At 44.0% G+C, this 16,740-nt stretch overlaps 1 protein-coding gene across 1 annotated transcript in view; it reads left to right on the top strand.

The window, feature by feature from the left end:
- Positions 1 to 16,740, top strand: part of sdk2a (sidekick cell adhesion molecule 2a) — a 294,560-nt gene that overhangs the window by 233,029 nt on the left and 44,791 nt on the right. The window contains 6 exon segments of the mRNA XM_073945012.1: positions 4,745 to 4,885; positions 5,035 to 5,216; positions 13,700 to 13,815; positions 13,995 to 14,190; positions 16,322 to 16,420; positions 16,501 to 16,692. Coding sequence (XP_073801113.1) covers positions 4,745 to 4,885; positions 5,035 to 5,216; positions 13,700 to 13,815; positions 13,995 to 14,190; positions 16,322 to 16,420; positions 16,501 to 16,692 — 926 coding nt within the window.

The raw sequence follows: 16,740 nt of genomic DNA, 5'->3' as shown, positions 1-16,740 counted from the left end.
TGACATAATTTCCATTCATTCCAGCAATTTCTGTCTTTTCATCAAAAAGTCTTTGTTCAGTGAAGAAATCTAAACCAACAGCATATTTTCCCCAGCGGTTCTCGACAAATGAGCATCTTTTATGTGTTTCATATACAGTATATATAAATATATAAATTATTGAATTGATTTAAAGTGAGCACATTTGAGCAGAGATGGTGTATTAAAATGAAAAAAAAAAAAACTATCTGAGTGAGCAGCTGCAATCGAGACAAATGCGAACGCTAACATCGATTATAAACCTCCTTGATTCTGTCAAAGTTGCGCTCTGATGCAAAGCATTCCCACAGTCTCGCCACTAGATCTATTCTCTTAAATAACAACTTCCTCTCGTTTTGCATCTAGCGCTCGCTCAGATCAGAAGCCATTCTCTGTCGGCACACGTTCAGACGGGGAACCCGCAGAGATGGAGGTGACAGAACGCCACTGTGCCGCTCAAGGATCCGTGCCTCTTTCTTTGATCCTAAAACACTGCGCTTTATCTCCGCCACAGAACTGCAGCTCTCACGAAGGAGATATCAAGATGTCAAGTTAAATAGATTTAAGAAGAATCTCGCTTTTTTTTTTACTTTGTGGCATTAGCCAATTTTGGCTGTGGCATCTTTGATCATCTTTACTCCTAAAGAAAGAAAGCACATTCTTGAGGGCCTCTGTTCAAAATGCAGCCAGTGTTCAGACGGATTGGATGGAGAATCAATACTTTTTTTTTTTATTGTACTTCATTGGCAGTTCAATATAATAAACCTGAGGAGAAAGTGAGCACATGTGTGTCACAAATGCTTACTGTGATAGTTTAATAAATGACCCGAATGCTGGATTACTGGTTCCGCTATTCAACTGATTTGCTCAAAAACACCCATTCCTGAAGGAAACATTGCATTTTTGAGCTGGGAAAAAAACTAAAGTTTTGATACAACTTTGTTTCCTGTTGGTGGGACTTTTAATATTGTTAAACAATGGTTGGTATGTATATTATATAAGTAGCATACATAGCACATTTCTAGAAAAAAAAACACATTGGACCCAATTCTGTAGATTTGCTATTGTGTTCACACTTTGTAAACAGCACTCTTATTTGTGTGATCTCATTATCTATGATATATATTTTTACACACTCTTTCACACACATACACTACAGCCATTTTAGTTTATTCAATTAACCTATAGCGCATGTCTTTGGACTGTGGGGGAAACCAGAGCACCTGCAGGAAACTCATGTGAACACAGGGAGAGCATTTAAACTCCACACAGAAATGCCAACTGAACCAGCTGGGCTCGAACCAGCAACCTTCTTGCTGTGATGCAATCGTGCTACCCACTGTACCACTATGATGCCCTATGATATTAATATGGATGATTAATATAACACGGTCAAGTTTAAGTTACTTTATATTCATTCATGTTCATTTTTAGAGCACATTTAAAAACAGTCTCAAGACCAAAGTGCTGTACATAAGACAAAGTCAAATAAAAACACAGAATATAAAAACATAAAATAAACAAGAGAAATTACTAAAACAATGTTATAGTAGAAAGGGCTATTAAAATAATATTTAAAAGCCAAGCTAAATGGGTAAGTTTTTAGGAGTGATTTAAAACTAGACAGAGATGGAGCCATTCTAATCTCAAGGGGCAAAGTATTCTATAACCGAGGACCCGCCACAGACAAAGCTTTGTCCCCACTACGTTTCAGTCTGGATAGAGGAACTAAAATATTTTAATCAATGGATCTAAGAGATCTTACAGGAGTGTAAAAGTGTAACAGCTCCACCTACTTCCAACACATTCATAATTTGAGCTAGACATTTTTCTTTGGGTTGATTTATTTTGCTGTGGTGACCCCTAATGATCTTTACAGGATACAGGATCTTTTCTTTATTTTGCTTGCTCAAAATCCAAAATCAACTGTGTTTTTTTCCAGGGTAATTAATATTCTAGACGTATTTCTTATTGTTTATTTGGTGAATAAAAGCAGTTTTTAATTTAAATAAAAACAAGGTCAGTATAAATAGCCCCCTTAAGAAATATTTACTGAATATTTTTGATGTACACAACAAATCAGTTACAAAATACTTTGACTGATTATTTTAACTTTCGTACATAACTGATCAAGTCTTAAAATTACACTTTAATCTGAATAAAAGACTATAAAATACTTAAAGGGACTTTGTCTGAATACAACTGTCTTGCAAAATATCTAGTAAAATGTTATGCACTAACTGTCACTATGGGGTAGATAAAAAAGAAGATATTAGAAATTAGTTAGTTAAAATTATGTTTAAAAATGTATTGTAAATAAATCATGTGTTTAGGACGGAAATCAAAAATGAATGAAGGCAAAAGTTGAATATGACTTACATGAGCGTGACTGAAAACTACATTTGATCAATGTTACATTTTACATCTGTTCTTTGGTACTTGCAGATTGTTTGTAAATTCAAGACTGCATTTCCTAATGTAAAACTATGTACACTAGATTTCGGATTAATAATGGTCTCTGCATAGCCGAGGACTTCCTATATTAAAGTGCAAAATCACTATTGAAAACAGAAGTCTAATATCATCAACAGTGGACATTTTGATAGTGTTTCACAACATGAACATGACTGAAGTTTAATCTTTTTATTACCCGTGTCAATTTAGGCATCAACTTCTGACGAAAGCGGGGAACTGATGCGCGCAGCACCGTCACAGAGAGAGCAAGTGCCGCGAAAGCCGAGGAAGCATGTACCCACGGGAGCGAATGCACTTGACACTTAGAGCACGCGAGAGAGGCATTCCTTTGCCTTTTTGAGCCCTCAAATGTGTCATTAAGTTTGACATGTTTCCCCCTTACACGCAACTTTTGTAAAGCACATTGCTGTGTCATCCTTGCTTGTAAAATACGCTTTAGAATGCTTAGTTTAAACAAATTTGATGAACGCGATCATGCCTGTTGATCTGAAGAAGTTTACTCTCGCTCACCGAAAACCAGGCTGAATGCGCTGCATAGCGACAATAACAAATGCCTGACATCGCCTGTCCGTATTCCTCAAAGTTGTTTAGAATGAAATTTTTAGAGATGCCTTTGATACATCGCTTTTCATTTTCTTACGTCCTTGTCGCAGCACCAGTGGCACTGAAATTAGGCACCAAAAATCATTTGCTGATTTGATTCGGTACATACTGGTTACAAAGGTACCGGTGCTATAATGACACCAGGTTTCGGAACCCAACCCTAATTATAAATATTGAGCAAGAGTCATTTAAGGTTGAAGTCAGCCACGCAACATGAGTCCTTGTAATTGAGTTTAGATAAAGTGTCGGTGCATAAGAGGGAAGAGTGTTTCTACAGGTGGTTTGTCAAGCCCACTCACCTAAATAAAGCACAATTTGAAATGCACACTGTTTCCAAGAGACTTTAAGAAAGTGTCTATAGTGCATTTGTGCAACCTGGTGCAAGAGTCAGAGACGAGAAGGTGTCCTTCTACAGGTGGTTTGTTATGTCACCTGTATGGGACATACTCAGTAAATACAGTAAATAGTAAATACAGGTAATGGTAAAGTACTAATCTTGTCCAGAGACTGTCGGAAGTATGCGTAAGCAGATTGTTTTAGTTGTAAAAAAAAACTCATGTGGTTTAATTTGTTCAAATAGCCCCAAAAGACTTTACTGCATTGTGCCAAAACACATTATTATAAACACAGTCAACATCCACATACTGCTCTGTACACTCACTACCTTTTTCGCTTACTTTTTACCGAGAGACTTATCAAACAGACTTGCCCAGCAACTTGCCCAGCAGACCAAAGAGAGCAGGGTTAGTAAATTGAATCGAGAGGTTTACAGACCTTAAGCTTTTCATTAAAAATGATTGTAAAATTTATTGTAATGTATGACCCTGGACCACAAACTAGGACCAAATTTGGCTGAAATTTATTTATTTATTTAATTTAATTTTTTTAAATAAACATGGCATCTGAAGGTAAAAAATTATTAGAGTTTGTATTTTTTTCCCTTGTTCACGTGGGTTTAGGTGAATTAAATAAACTAAATTGTCCATAGTGTGTGTGTGTGGGTGGGTGGGTGAATGTTTCCCAATACTGTGTTGCGGCTGGAAGGGCATCCGTTGCTTAAAACATATGCTGGAATAGTTAATGGTTCATTCCGCTATGGCAACCTCTGAAATAAAGACTAAGCTGAAAGAAATTAAATGAATGCATGAAATTCTATGGTAGGAAATTAGCAAAATGTGTTTATGGAACACCTACTACTGTAGTATTTTTGACATAAAAAGAAAATCTATCATTTTGACCCATACACCTATGTATTTATGGCTTTGGTCACAAATTTCCCCCATCAATTTGAGATGTTTTTGTGGTCAAGGGTCACATATTATGTTCATATTCTGAGAAAATCACAGTGTTTTCTGACCTTAGATGCATTCAAACCTGTTGTAGGAAACTGCAACACAATATGAGAATATTTTAAAATGCCATGATCTGACCTGCTTTTTAATAGCAATTATGTGTCATACAAGCGCTGATGTAAAGCAAGCTAAAAGAAGATGGAATCAATGAAATCTGAACACAAATGGACAATAGAGATGCATTTGAATGAACAACAATCCCAGATGGAAACAGAGCCAGTGATACTAAAATAACCCCAAGACATGTGGCCAGTCCATTTTCCCTTTTAATCTCTTTCTTCCATCTCTGTTTTTAGAGTATCGTTACCCGAGGAGCCCCCCAGCGCCCCTCCACAGACAGTGATCGCCAGTGGCCGAACCAACCAGTCTATCATGATCCAGTGGCAGCCGCCTCCCGAGAGCCACCAGAATGGCCCGCTTCAAGGCTACATCATCAGGTCAGACACTTTCCATCAGCAGCGCCTCATCTTCTGGTCCCGCCGGAACCCCTCAGTAGTGTCCACTCAGCGAAGATCTGCTATTTTTGAGTTTTCAAAATCATGATGCTTTTTCCATGTCACATGTTGCTTCTCGTCATGACACTCAGGTACTGTCTGTCTGGATTACCTGTGGACTGTCAGATGAAGAACATCACCAATCCAGACCAAACCAATCTTCTGCTTGAGGACCTCATCATTTGGACCAACTATGAGATCGAGGTGGCTGCTTATAACGGAGCAGGACAAGGCGTTTACAGTCCCAAAGTCACCGAATGGACACTACAAGGGGGTGAGGAATTTGAATATATCCAATCAACTTATTTATTGTCTAGTTTAAATTTAGTCAGGATCACTTTCGTCGAATATATACATTTGAAGTCAAGTCATATATATATGGGGGTGTCATAATTTTTTTTTGTTCACAAATTGATTTTAAGTTTCTGTAAATGCCAAAGACATGAGGCCATATACAAGTATACCATATACTTGGTTAATACATACTGTATGAACTGATATCAGAAATGACCTAAGAGGAGTTGGAAATAGAAGAGGGTGCGCAAAATTGTTCAAGCAGCCAAGCTGACAAGAGATCACATGTATGAGTTAATTAGACCGCTGTGTTAGATGTCAGAATTGGATTGGTATGTGTTATGAACAGATGACTATCAGCTGATTCAAGTTTGAGTAGTTTGTCCGCCTGAACTAATGCTAAGCTCCACAATAACAATTTCTTTGTGTTAATTAAAATAAGGTTTAATATTAAAGAAAATAAAATTATCTATTTTAGGATTGCTATGCCTCTTTTTTCCCAAGAATTGTTGGATCATCATCATTATATTTTGTGCAAAAGATTCAAAAAGGTTTCCAAAGGTTTCATTAATGTTAATTTATTTATAATAGTATACAGTATTTACTAACAAGAACTAATAATGAACAATACTTGTACATCATTTGTTATGCATAATTCAACATTTACTAATATATTATTAAAATACAAATGTATGTTTGTTAATATTAGTTAATGCACTGTATGTAAACATGAACTAACAATGAAAAACTTTATTTTGTTAACAAACAAAGGTGAATAAACACTATAATAAATGTATTGCTGTTTGTTCCTGTTAGTTAATACATTAAAAATGGAATCTTATTGAAAGCATAGCTTTACTGTATACCATAGGTGTAAAGTAACTAATTACAAATACTCAAACTACTGTAATTGAGTAGTTTTACTCAGAAATTGTAATTCAATAAGTAGTTTTAAAAATGTGTGCCTTTACGTTCCATTAAGTACTTTTTTAGTGCAGTAACGGTGCTTTTACTCTACTACTTTCCTTCAACCTGCAGTCACTACATTATTTGTTCCCCTTCGGGGGGAACTTCAGCACTATAAGTGGATTTGATTGTAAAATCCACGCATTGGGAGGTTCGGTTCAGAAGCTACTCGTCTGAAAGAGTATTGAACGGGCCAATTAAGAATGAATTGGCAGCGCAAGCCTGCGCAGGTGAGCGGCATAAGCAATCAACTGAGTATATAAGCTCACCTGGCGCCAGCAGACACTATCCTTTTCGCTTCAGAGACTTTCTGATCGAGTCGATGAGGGTTCCTCCTGCTGTGACCAGCGATTCTGAGCGAACGAGAGCATTCTCCCGGTCCAGAGTGTGTACACGCAGTGGCAGACGGTCGAGCTGGGTTTCTCCCTTGCCTGGCGTTCTTTGGGTCCGGTCCTCCAGAGCGGTGCGTATAAAGTTGCAAACTTCACAGAAAGAGCAACACAGTCGTGCAGCACGTCCTTATCAGGACGCCGCTCCGACTGTGCGTTTCTGGATGCGGTGGTTTCCTGTCCTCGGATGATGGGCGCGGGCACTGCGTTACATGTCTGGGGGTCCAGCATGTTAATGCGCTGCTCGCGGGCAGTTCATGTCGTCATTGCGGTGCCATGACTGTTGCGCAAGATCGCGGTTAGCCTTTGCAAAAGGGCGAACCACCCCAGTTGTCCCCTGCTCTGCAGCGGGCACTCGGGCAGATCTGAGGGTTTCAGCGAGAGATAATCCGTCGCCCACGGGCCCGCGGACCTCCCGCTCCTCTAAGCGCTCCATCCAAGCTTCGGGCGGGGGAAGCGATCCGTCTAACAGATGGTAGCCCTTACGCCCGATGACACCGGAGACCAGATGTCCACCGCGGCATCGGAGGGTGGGCTTTCATTGTCCGATGATGATCCAGACCCGCTCGCCCCCTTCGGGCTGGTGAGCGCTGTCACTACGGATCCTGAAACGGACATGTTAGCCGTGCTTTCCCGGGCTGCTTCGGCCGTGGGTTGGAGATGGTTTATCCCCCAGCTCCGCGGCCGGACCGACTAGAGGGGCGTTCCCTTCTTCCCGGAGGTGCACAGTAGGCTCACGCGGTCTTGTAAAGCACTTTTTTCTGCTCGTGCTGCGTGTTCCTCCACCCTAACCACTCTTGACGGTGAAACAGCCAGGGGGTATGTGGCGATTCCTCAGGTTGAGTGCGCGATGGCGGTAAATCCGCGCGGCGCCTCTTCTTGGCGGGTTCGCCTCGTCTCCCATCCAAAGCCTGTAAGTTATCTACCTCCCTCGGAGCTAGAGCTTACATAGCTGCGGGCCAGGCTGCTTCCGCCTTGCATGCGATAGCCACCTACCAGCGCTACCAAGCGCAGGCGCTGGCCGAGCTGCACGAGGGTGGGTCCAACCCAGGCTTACGAGCTTCGCACCGCCGCCGACTTAGCTCTTCGGACTACTGAGTCCGCTGCGTGTGCGTTGGGGAGGACGATGTCCACATTAGTGGTCCAGGAGCGCCACCCCTGGCTGATATGCGCAAAGTCGACAAAGTCCGCTTTCTTGACTTCCCCATATCCCCAGCCAGGTTCGGCGACACTGTCTGTGAATTCACCCAGGAATTCAAGGCGGTGAGAGAGCAGTTGGTGGGTGATGTCTTATCGGCGGTCCGTAGCCCGCTCCGCCCGCCGTGCCATTCATACCTGCTCCTCGCCGAAGGCGCCCGCCTACGAGAGCTGCTCCGCCCCCGCACACGCCTTCGGCGAAGCGAGCGCGTCGGGCACCTCGGAAGCAGGCAGCCCCCCTGCCCAGAACGCCGCTAAGTCCGGCAACGGACCGCGAAGCGCCCCTGGGACAGGCCATCTGGAGAAGAGGGAACTTGCTCTTTCCCCGCTGGAGGGCGGGGCCCCATTTCCAACGGCACTTTTTACTGCCATGAAAACATTATGAAAGGGCACTTTTCACTTCCCCAGATGTGACAGCCCGAAATCTGCCAGTCTGGGACGCTATGCTTTCTAGCTTGCAGATTCGGTGCGTTTCGCCAGTGGCTCACGAGCGCTGGGAGGACGGTCTCCTTTCTCCCACCCCTCGAGCCTCCCCTCCGGAGCTCGGGTTTGGAGTGAGAGCAAATATCTCACCTCCAGCTTTTCCGTGGGACCCGCGAGCTTCCCGGATCAGCACACCCACTCCGCGCTGCCCCACTGCTGGTACGTCAGCGATTGTAGCGATGAGTCCATTAGCGAGAGCTCTGCCTGCCTGGTTAGCGCGGGCCAGCTCTTCGCGGTGGCTCATACGCACAATCAGACTCGGCTATGCGATTCAGTTCGCGAAACGGCCCCCCAAGTCACGGGTGTGTATTCACCAGGGTCAGCCCCCTGTCCGCCCCTGTCTTGCGAGAGGAGATTGCTGTCCTCCTGGCGAAGGATGCAATCGAGCCGCTCCCTCCAGCCGAGATGGAGAGCGGGTTTTACAGCCCACGCTTCATCGTGCCCAAAAAGAGCGGTGGATTACGGCCAATCCTAGATCTGCGCGTTTTGAACCGCTGCCTGCACAAGCTGCCGTTCAGAATGCTCACGCAGAAGCGCATCATCCGGTGCGTTCGTCCTCTGGGTTGGTCTGCAGCATTAGACCTGATGGACGCGTATTTCCATGTCTCCACTCTTCCTCGCCACCGACAGTTTCTGCGGTTTGCGTTTGAAGGTCGAGCTTGGCAATACAAAGCCCTCCCCTTCGGGCTCTCTCTGTCTCCGCGGGTCCTCACCAAGCCCGCGGAGGGTGCCTCAGCGCCCCTTCGGCTCGCGGGCATCTGCATACTCAATTTCTTACGACTGGCTGAATTTGCCCTCTCTTTGATTATGCACAGAGTTGATTATGCACAGAGACAAAGTGCTCTGGCACTTCCACCTGTGGGGGTTTCAGGTCAACCGAGAAAAGAGCAAACTCGCCCCCGTGCAGAGGATCTCTTCTCTCGGGCTGGAGCTGGACTCGGTCACCATGGCAGCGCGCCTCTCCGGAGAGCGCGCTCAGCTGATGCTGTACTGTCTGAGAGAGCTCGACAGTAAAATAGTGGTCCCACTGAAACTATTTCAGAGGCTCCTGGGGCATATGGCATCCGCAGCCGCTTCATGCCGCTCGGATTATTCTATATGAGACCACTTCAGCACTGGCTTCACGATCGAGTCCCCAGACGCGCATGGCACGCGCGCGCACACCGAGTCTCTGTTACTGTGCTGTGTCGCCGCGCCCTCAGCCCTTGGAGCGACCCCTCGTTCCTACAGGCCTGGGTGTCTCTAGAACAGGCGTCCAGTCTTGTTGTCGTTTCAGCAGACGCTTCCAACACGGGCTGGGGGGCTGTGCGTTGCGGGCATGCGGCTGCGGACCTGTGGAAAGGTACCCAGTTGCATTGGCATATCGCTTGGAGCTGTTGGCAGTGTTCCTCGCTCTCCACCGTTTTTTTCCGGTGCTGGAGCGGCAACACGTGCTGGTCAGGACGGACAGTACGGCGGCGGTGGCGTATATCAGCCGTATAGGGGGTATGCGCTCTCGCCGCATGTCTCAGCTCGCCCGCCGTCTGCTCCTCTGGAGTCATCCGCGGCTGAAATCGCTGCACGCCATTCATATTCAGGCAAGCTCAACCGTGCAGCCGATGCGCTCTCACGGCAGCCTTGCGTCCTGGAGCATGGAGACTCCACCCCGAGTCTGTTCAGCTGATATGGGCGCGATTCGGGGAAGCCCAGATCGATCTGTTGCTTCCCCCGAGATCGCTCATTGCCAGTTGTTCTTTCCCTGACCGAGCGCTCTCGGCACGGATGCACTGGCTTACAGCTGGCCTCGGGGCACGCGCAATACGCGTTTCCCCCAGTGAGCCTGCTCGCGCAGTTACTGTGCATGGTCAGGGAGGACGAGGAACAGGTTGCTGGTTGCGCCCCTCTGGCTCAACCGGACCTGGATGTCAGAGCTCTCCCTCGCGATAGCCCTCCCCTGGCAGTCCCTTCGAGAGAGCACCTACTCTCTCAGGGACAGGGCACCACCTGGCACCCTCGCCGATCTTTGGAGATTTTAGACGCGAGGAAGACTTAGGTAACCTCCGATTGCGGTGGCTAATACCGTCACTCGGGCTAGAGCCCCCTCCCCGAGCGCGCCTATGCCCTGACGTGAAGTCTATTCACTGAATGGTGTGTCTCTCGCTGAGAAGACCCCCGTAATTTGCCAGATCAGCGTTGTGCTTTCTTTACGCCGAGAGAAGCTGGAGAGCAGGCTGTCGCCCTCCACACTCAAGGTTACGTGGCTGCCATCTCCGCTCTCATAACGCGGTGGCTGGCAGCACCGTGGGAACGCATAACCTCATCATCCGGTTCCTCAGGGGCGTTAAGCGAATTAATCCACCCCGCCCCCTCTCATGCCCTCTTAGGATCTCGCCCTCGCTACACAAGCCGCGTCAGATCCCTTCGATCCTCGACTCAGTATCTTTCTGTCCCTGAAGACAGCTCTGCTGGTCGCGTTGATATCGATTAGAGGGTCGGGGACCCGGAGGCATTTTTCGGTCAGTGACTCGTGCCTGTAATTGGGCTGGCTTCTCTCACGTATGAGACCCCGCCCGCGATATGTGCCCAAGGTTCCTACCACTCCGTTTTAATACGAGGTAGTGAGCCTGCAAGCGCTGCCCTCGGAGGAGGCAGACCCAGCCCTTATTTATTGTCCAGTTCGCGTTTTGCGTATTATCCGGACCGCACTCAGAGTTTAGATCATCTGAGCAGCTCTTCGTCTGTTATAGCGGTCGGCAGCAGGGAAGTGCCGTACCGAAATAAGTTCCCACTAGATTGTGGATGCCTTCTTTCACTATCAGAGCCGAGATGAGCCGCGTCCCCCGAGAGCGCGTGCGCACTCCACTCGGAGCTTCGCATCCTCTCGAGCGCACGCACGCGGCGCCCCTCTAACAGACATCTGTAGAGCTGCGGGCTGGGTGACACCCAACACATTTGCAAGGTTTTACAATCTGCGAGTGGAGCCGGTTTCCTCAAGGGTATTAGGTAACCCTTGGTGATTGAGGAAACAATTCGGTAGGGTGTTGAAACACGCTTGCTGCGTCATTTTCCCTAACACGGAGATACGTGCGCCTTTTTATCTGTCAGTAAAGTTCCCCGTCAGGTGAGCCCTGCAGATTCCTCCGTGGCCCCCAGCACTGACTCAGCGGAGGAGTCACTTGCTGGCCCACTACGTTGTAGGTCTGCCCGCTGGTCAGCCCGCGTTTTGGGTAAAGGTGCCTGCTATGCGTGGTCCCCACTAGGCGATCCCATATGCTTATTCAGCCACGGTTAAGTCCCCCCCCTGGGCGGACCCGTGTCTTCCCTCCCCGCTAACCACTCCTTTGCTATGCGTACTCCCCCTTTTTAGGGCTAGTCCATATGTAAATTCTGCCATCTATCCCCCCTTGGGTAACGGATGGCCTCCGCAGCGTCCTCCCTATCGGGATTGCACGCTTCCCAACGTACTGTCGTATTTTCCTAGAATTATCTAGATGCTCACGACTTCCCAAAAAATATATATAAATCCGTAAAACTTCTGTTGAAGTAGGATAAATTAGGGCCAGGGACACGTTGGAGGACCGCGCCCCCCATGATGTGGGTGCGTCACGCTTGCTTGACTATCTCCTCATCGGGGGTGTTGGTAAGGTGCAGTCATTATGGCGCTTTCAATGGGCTCCCAATGCGTGGATTTTACAATCAAATCCACTTATAGTGCTGAAGTTCCCCCCGAAGGGGAACGTTCGAGGTTACTAAAGTAACCCTTCGTTCCCCGAGGAGGGGAACGGAAGCACTATACTCCGTCGCCATAATGACTGTCCCTTAGCTGTTGAAAGTCTCTTCAGCTTAAAAAGGATAGTGTCTGCTGGCGCCAGGTGAGCTTATATACTCAGTTGATTGCTTATGCCGCTCACCTGCGCAGGCTTGCGCTGCCAATTCATTCTTAATTGGCCCGTTCAATACTCTTTCAGACGAGTAGCTTCTGAACCGAACCTCCCAATGCGTGGATTTTACAATCAAATCCACTTATAGTGCTTCCGTTCCCCTCCTCGGGGAACGAAGGGTTACTTTAGTAACCTCGAACGTTCTTGTCTATGGAGATTAGAAAAATCAGACCTGCAATTCCTGTCCAATGAAATCTCATCATAAGGAACTACCTCAAGACATAGGCAATTCATAATTGCAGCAAACTGTTTGGAAGCATTCAATGTCCAAAATATTTACACGCATTGACCCAGAGCCTGTTTAGATGCATGTCACTGAAGAGAGATGAGGTATGTTTACTGTATGATGACCGAAATGGTCTTAAATACCCAGGAGGCACAAGACGTCAACATTACATGTAACCCAACATCATAGGAACATTGCATTTTGTTTTGAAATTAAAATCAGGTTGATGTCAGAACTCAACGTCAGGCCAACGTCAATGTCCAACGTCCAACCTAAAACCAACCAAATTTCAACGTCTAATGATGTTACAGCTTGACATTGTGTGGATGTCACCACGATGACATCTATTATGCATTGGATTTTGGTTGCCAACGAATAAATTTCAGTTCTTGACATCCAATTTGATGTTGATGTTGATATTGGCTCGACAATGGATTTTGAACTAAACTTGAGTACTTTTGAAAGAGCTACTTTTCACTCATACTCATAACAGATACTTTTACTCTACTGGCACTACATTTTTAGGCAAGTTATGGTACTTTAACTTGATTATGATTTTTCAGTACTCTTTCCACCACTGCTGTATCCTAAATGCTGGGTTCCACGTGATTCCGTCATGTTGTCCCAACACAAATCGGTTAAGTTGACGTAATCATTTTTATAAATTAAAGTGGATTAAATATAACACAATTAAGTTGTCCCAAAAAAACCTCAATAATTGTGTAATTTCAACTCATTTTACTCATTTTGAGTGTAGGTTATTTATTCATTCATTATTCATTCATTTTCTTTTCTGCTTAGTCCCTTTATTAATCTGGGATCGCCACAGCGGAATGAACCGTCAACTTATCTAGCACGTTTTTACGCAGTGGATGCCCTTACAGTCGCAACCCATCTCTGGGAAACATCCATACACACTCATTCACACTCATACACTATGGACAATTTAGCCTACCCAATTCACCTGCACCGCATGTCTTTGGACTGTGGGGAAAACCTGAGCAATATTTCAACATATTTTATTAAATTGATATATACAAGGTTATGTAATATAATTATACAGATTTTAAAACTTGGATATGGAGCTTTAGGTTTGACCAAAATCACCTATTTAAACTACCCTAACTTACTGCTAGATCACTTTTTTATCTAAGATAACACTTTATATAACAAGACCAATTAATTGTACCCACACAAAGAAAAAAGTGTTTTGTTTTCAATCACTGTCTATTCTCTGATTTCCCTCTCCATCTCACTTCATTAAATCTTCTCTTTTTTTCAGTGCCTACGGTGCCACCAGGGAACGTCCAGGCGGAGGCTGTCAACTCCACCACAGTCCGCTTCACATGGAGTGCCCCAAGTCCACAGTTCATCAACGGCATCAACCAGGGATACAAGGTGAGAGCGTCTACCTACTGTCCTCTAGTGGCCAATCGCAGGACTGCGGGGGCTCTTGTTATAATAACGGTTTCATTAAATCCAATATCTGTCATGCTGAGACAGCAGCAGGATTCACATTGGCTTGTGCTAAGCGATAGTGGTCACATCTGTCCCCCCTTTTTTTTTCTTCACTTTAGCTGTTGGCATGGGAACCAGGCCATGAGGAAGATGTTACCTTGGTAACCGTGAGGCCCAATTTTCAAGACAGTGTTCATGTGGGTTACATCAGTGGGCTGAAGAAGTTCACCGAGTACTTCACCTGTGTGCTGTGCTTCACTACACCGGGAGATGGCCCTCGCAGCACCGCACAGCGCATACGCACACATGAGGACAGTAAGTGACCCTTTATCAGACTAGAGCACCCCTGACATCAGACTTTTTTTCAGATGACAAGGGTTTTTCCAAAGAAGTAGTTTCATCTTCAGAAGTGGTCATAGTTTGATAAACTTCTGTATTGGTCAATGGAAAGTGTAAGAAATATAAATGTTGCATTCACAATCAGGGATGGGTGTAATTATAGTATCTAATTAGTGTAATTAAAGAACTTTTTGGCTGAAAACATAATATAAGGCAATGTATTACCTTTATTTTTTAGGTAATTTAATTATAATTACTTATAATGTACTTACATTAAATACTATACATAAATTCAACAATTATATAAACAGTGCCTATATAAAATCATTAAATCATCATTCCGTTGAAATAAATATATTTTTAGTCATATATGTGAACTCACCGGCCACTTTATTAGGTACATCTTATTAGTTAGACCATTTTTTGCCTTCAGAACTGCCTTAATCCTTCGTGGCATAGATTCAGCTAGGTATTGGAAATATTCCTCAGAGATTGTGGTCCATATTAACGTGATAGCATCACGCAGTTGCTGCAGATTTGTTGGCTGCACATCCATGGTGTGAATCTCTCATTTCACCACATCCCAAAGGTGCTCTATTGGGTTGAATTCTGGTGACTATAGAGGCCATTTGAGTACAGTGTTATGTTCAAGGAACCAAAATAACCAAAATAATCCAAATAACTTTTCCAGCCTTTGAAATGTTTTTGTATCCTCCTCCTTACCTGTACCTTTCTACAAAATTATTCTGAAAGTCTTTTGAAAGCTGGGTGTGATGTGAGTAAAGGTATTTTCTCAGGGTATGATGATTAATTGTGATGGAGAATAAATATATAATTTAACTTTAAAGAATATTCATCAGTTATCAAGAAAATTGCATATGCTTAAAAAAATAATTTATTTTTTTTAATGACACTATAAGGTATAAATTCAGAGAAGCAAAGAAATTGTATGAATACATACATTTACAACAATAAAATGTTTTTTTTTTTTTTTACAATTTATGTCTGTTTATGGTATCATATACTTACATCAATTGAAAAAAATAATATAAAAAAAAAATTTGAACATTTGAAATGTAGTGACATTCATTTCAAATAGTTTGTGTTTTGTGACATATATTCTTTAAATATAGCTTGTTTTTTTTACTAAAAAGTCATTTTAGACTCACATGTAAAGAATTAAGAGTTTAGTTTCCAATTTAATTTCGCTCTGCTTATTGAGATTTATGTGTGTTGTGAAGTAATGAAACATTTAGCATGCTATAAGTATCATTAACATACATAAAGGATAGTTCACTCAAAGACAAAAATTATGTTATCATTTAGTTGGTTCTAAACCTATTTGATTTATTCTGTTCAACACAAAAGAAGATATTTTGAATTATCTTCCATAGTATTGGGCTCATACTTCAGCCTCCACATCAAAGTTCCTGAAAGCAAAGAAGGTTAAGGTGCTCCAGCCCGGTCACCAGACATGAACATCATTGAGTATGTCTGGGGTAAGATTAAAGAGGAGGCATTGGGGATTAATCTAAAGAATCTTGATGAACTCTGAGAGTCCTGCAGAGATTTATGGATGCAGTATTCCAAGTTTATGCGAGTCATACTTTACACAATATTAATTATTTTTCCACTACACTATGACTTTATATTCTATACTGTACATTATTTCTGTTAAATAACAAGACTTTTGTCTATGCAAAGTCAGACCTTACTGTTCTAAATAAAACATTAAAATTCAAGGCCTGATCATATTTAATTTGTTACTTTGCCTTTTATACAAGCCACTTCTGATACCAACTGACCAACTAGAAGTGAAGCTATTATTTGTTGATGCTAAAACTTGGATTGACTTGGACCAAGACTTTGTCGGGTAGTGTAGATCTCAATGACTACTGGTTACTAGAATTCAGGTAACTATTCCTTTAAAAACACCATCTAGACAAAAAAAAAAAAAAGGTTTTATAGCTTTACTAGTGAAAGTCTTGTTTATAGAAATGAAAGTATCAAAAAACTCTGTGAATCACAGCCTGTAAAAAGGATCCATGACTATATTAGGGTGTCTGTTTGAAGAGACTTTGAAAAGTGTGGTTGTCTGTGTTCTCAGCTCCAGGTCCTGTAGGTCACCTGAGCTTTACAGAAATCCTGGACACATCTCTCAAAGTGAGCTGGAAAGACCCGCCTGAGAAGAATGGCATCCTCACAGGTACCTACATCACCCCCATTCAAAGATTTAGTCTGATATTTTGACTATTCGCTCAACTGCTTCCCATCTCAACTCTGTAGGGTATCGCATTTCTTGGGAGGAATTCAACCGGACAAACACTCGTGTCACGCATTACCTGCCGAACATGACGCAGGAATACCGGGTCACCGGTCTGACCGCACTCACTACCTACACTATTCAGGTGGCTGGAATGACCAACAAAGGTCAAGGTCAGCTCTCGTCCTCCACCATTTCCTCCGGCGTGCCACCAGGTCAGTTTTTACTCATGTTTTGTCTTACTCCGACATTGCATTGATACC

Source organism: Danio rerio, chromosome 3 (assembly GCF_049306965.1).
Source record: "Danio rerio strain Tuebingen ecotype United States chromosome 3, GRCz12tu, whole genome shotgun sequence".
Classification (NCBI taxonomy): Eukaryota; Metazoa; Chordata; class Actinopteri; order Cypriniformes; family Danionidae; genus Danio; species Danio rerio.
Note: the sequence above shows the minus strand (reverse complement) of the source record. Positions and strands in the feature narration are given on the sequence as shown.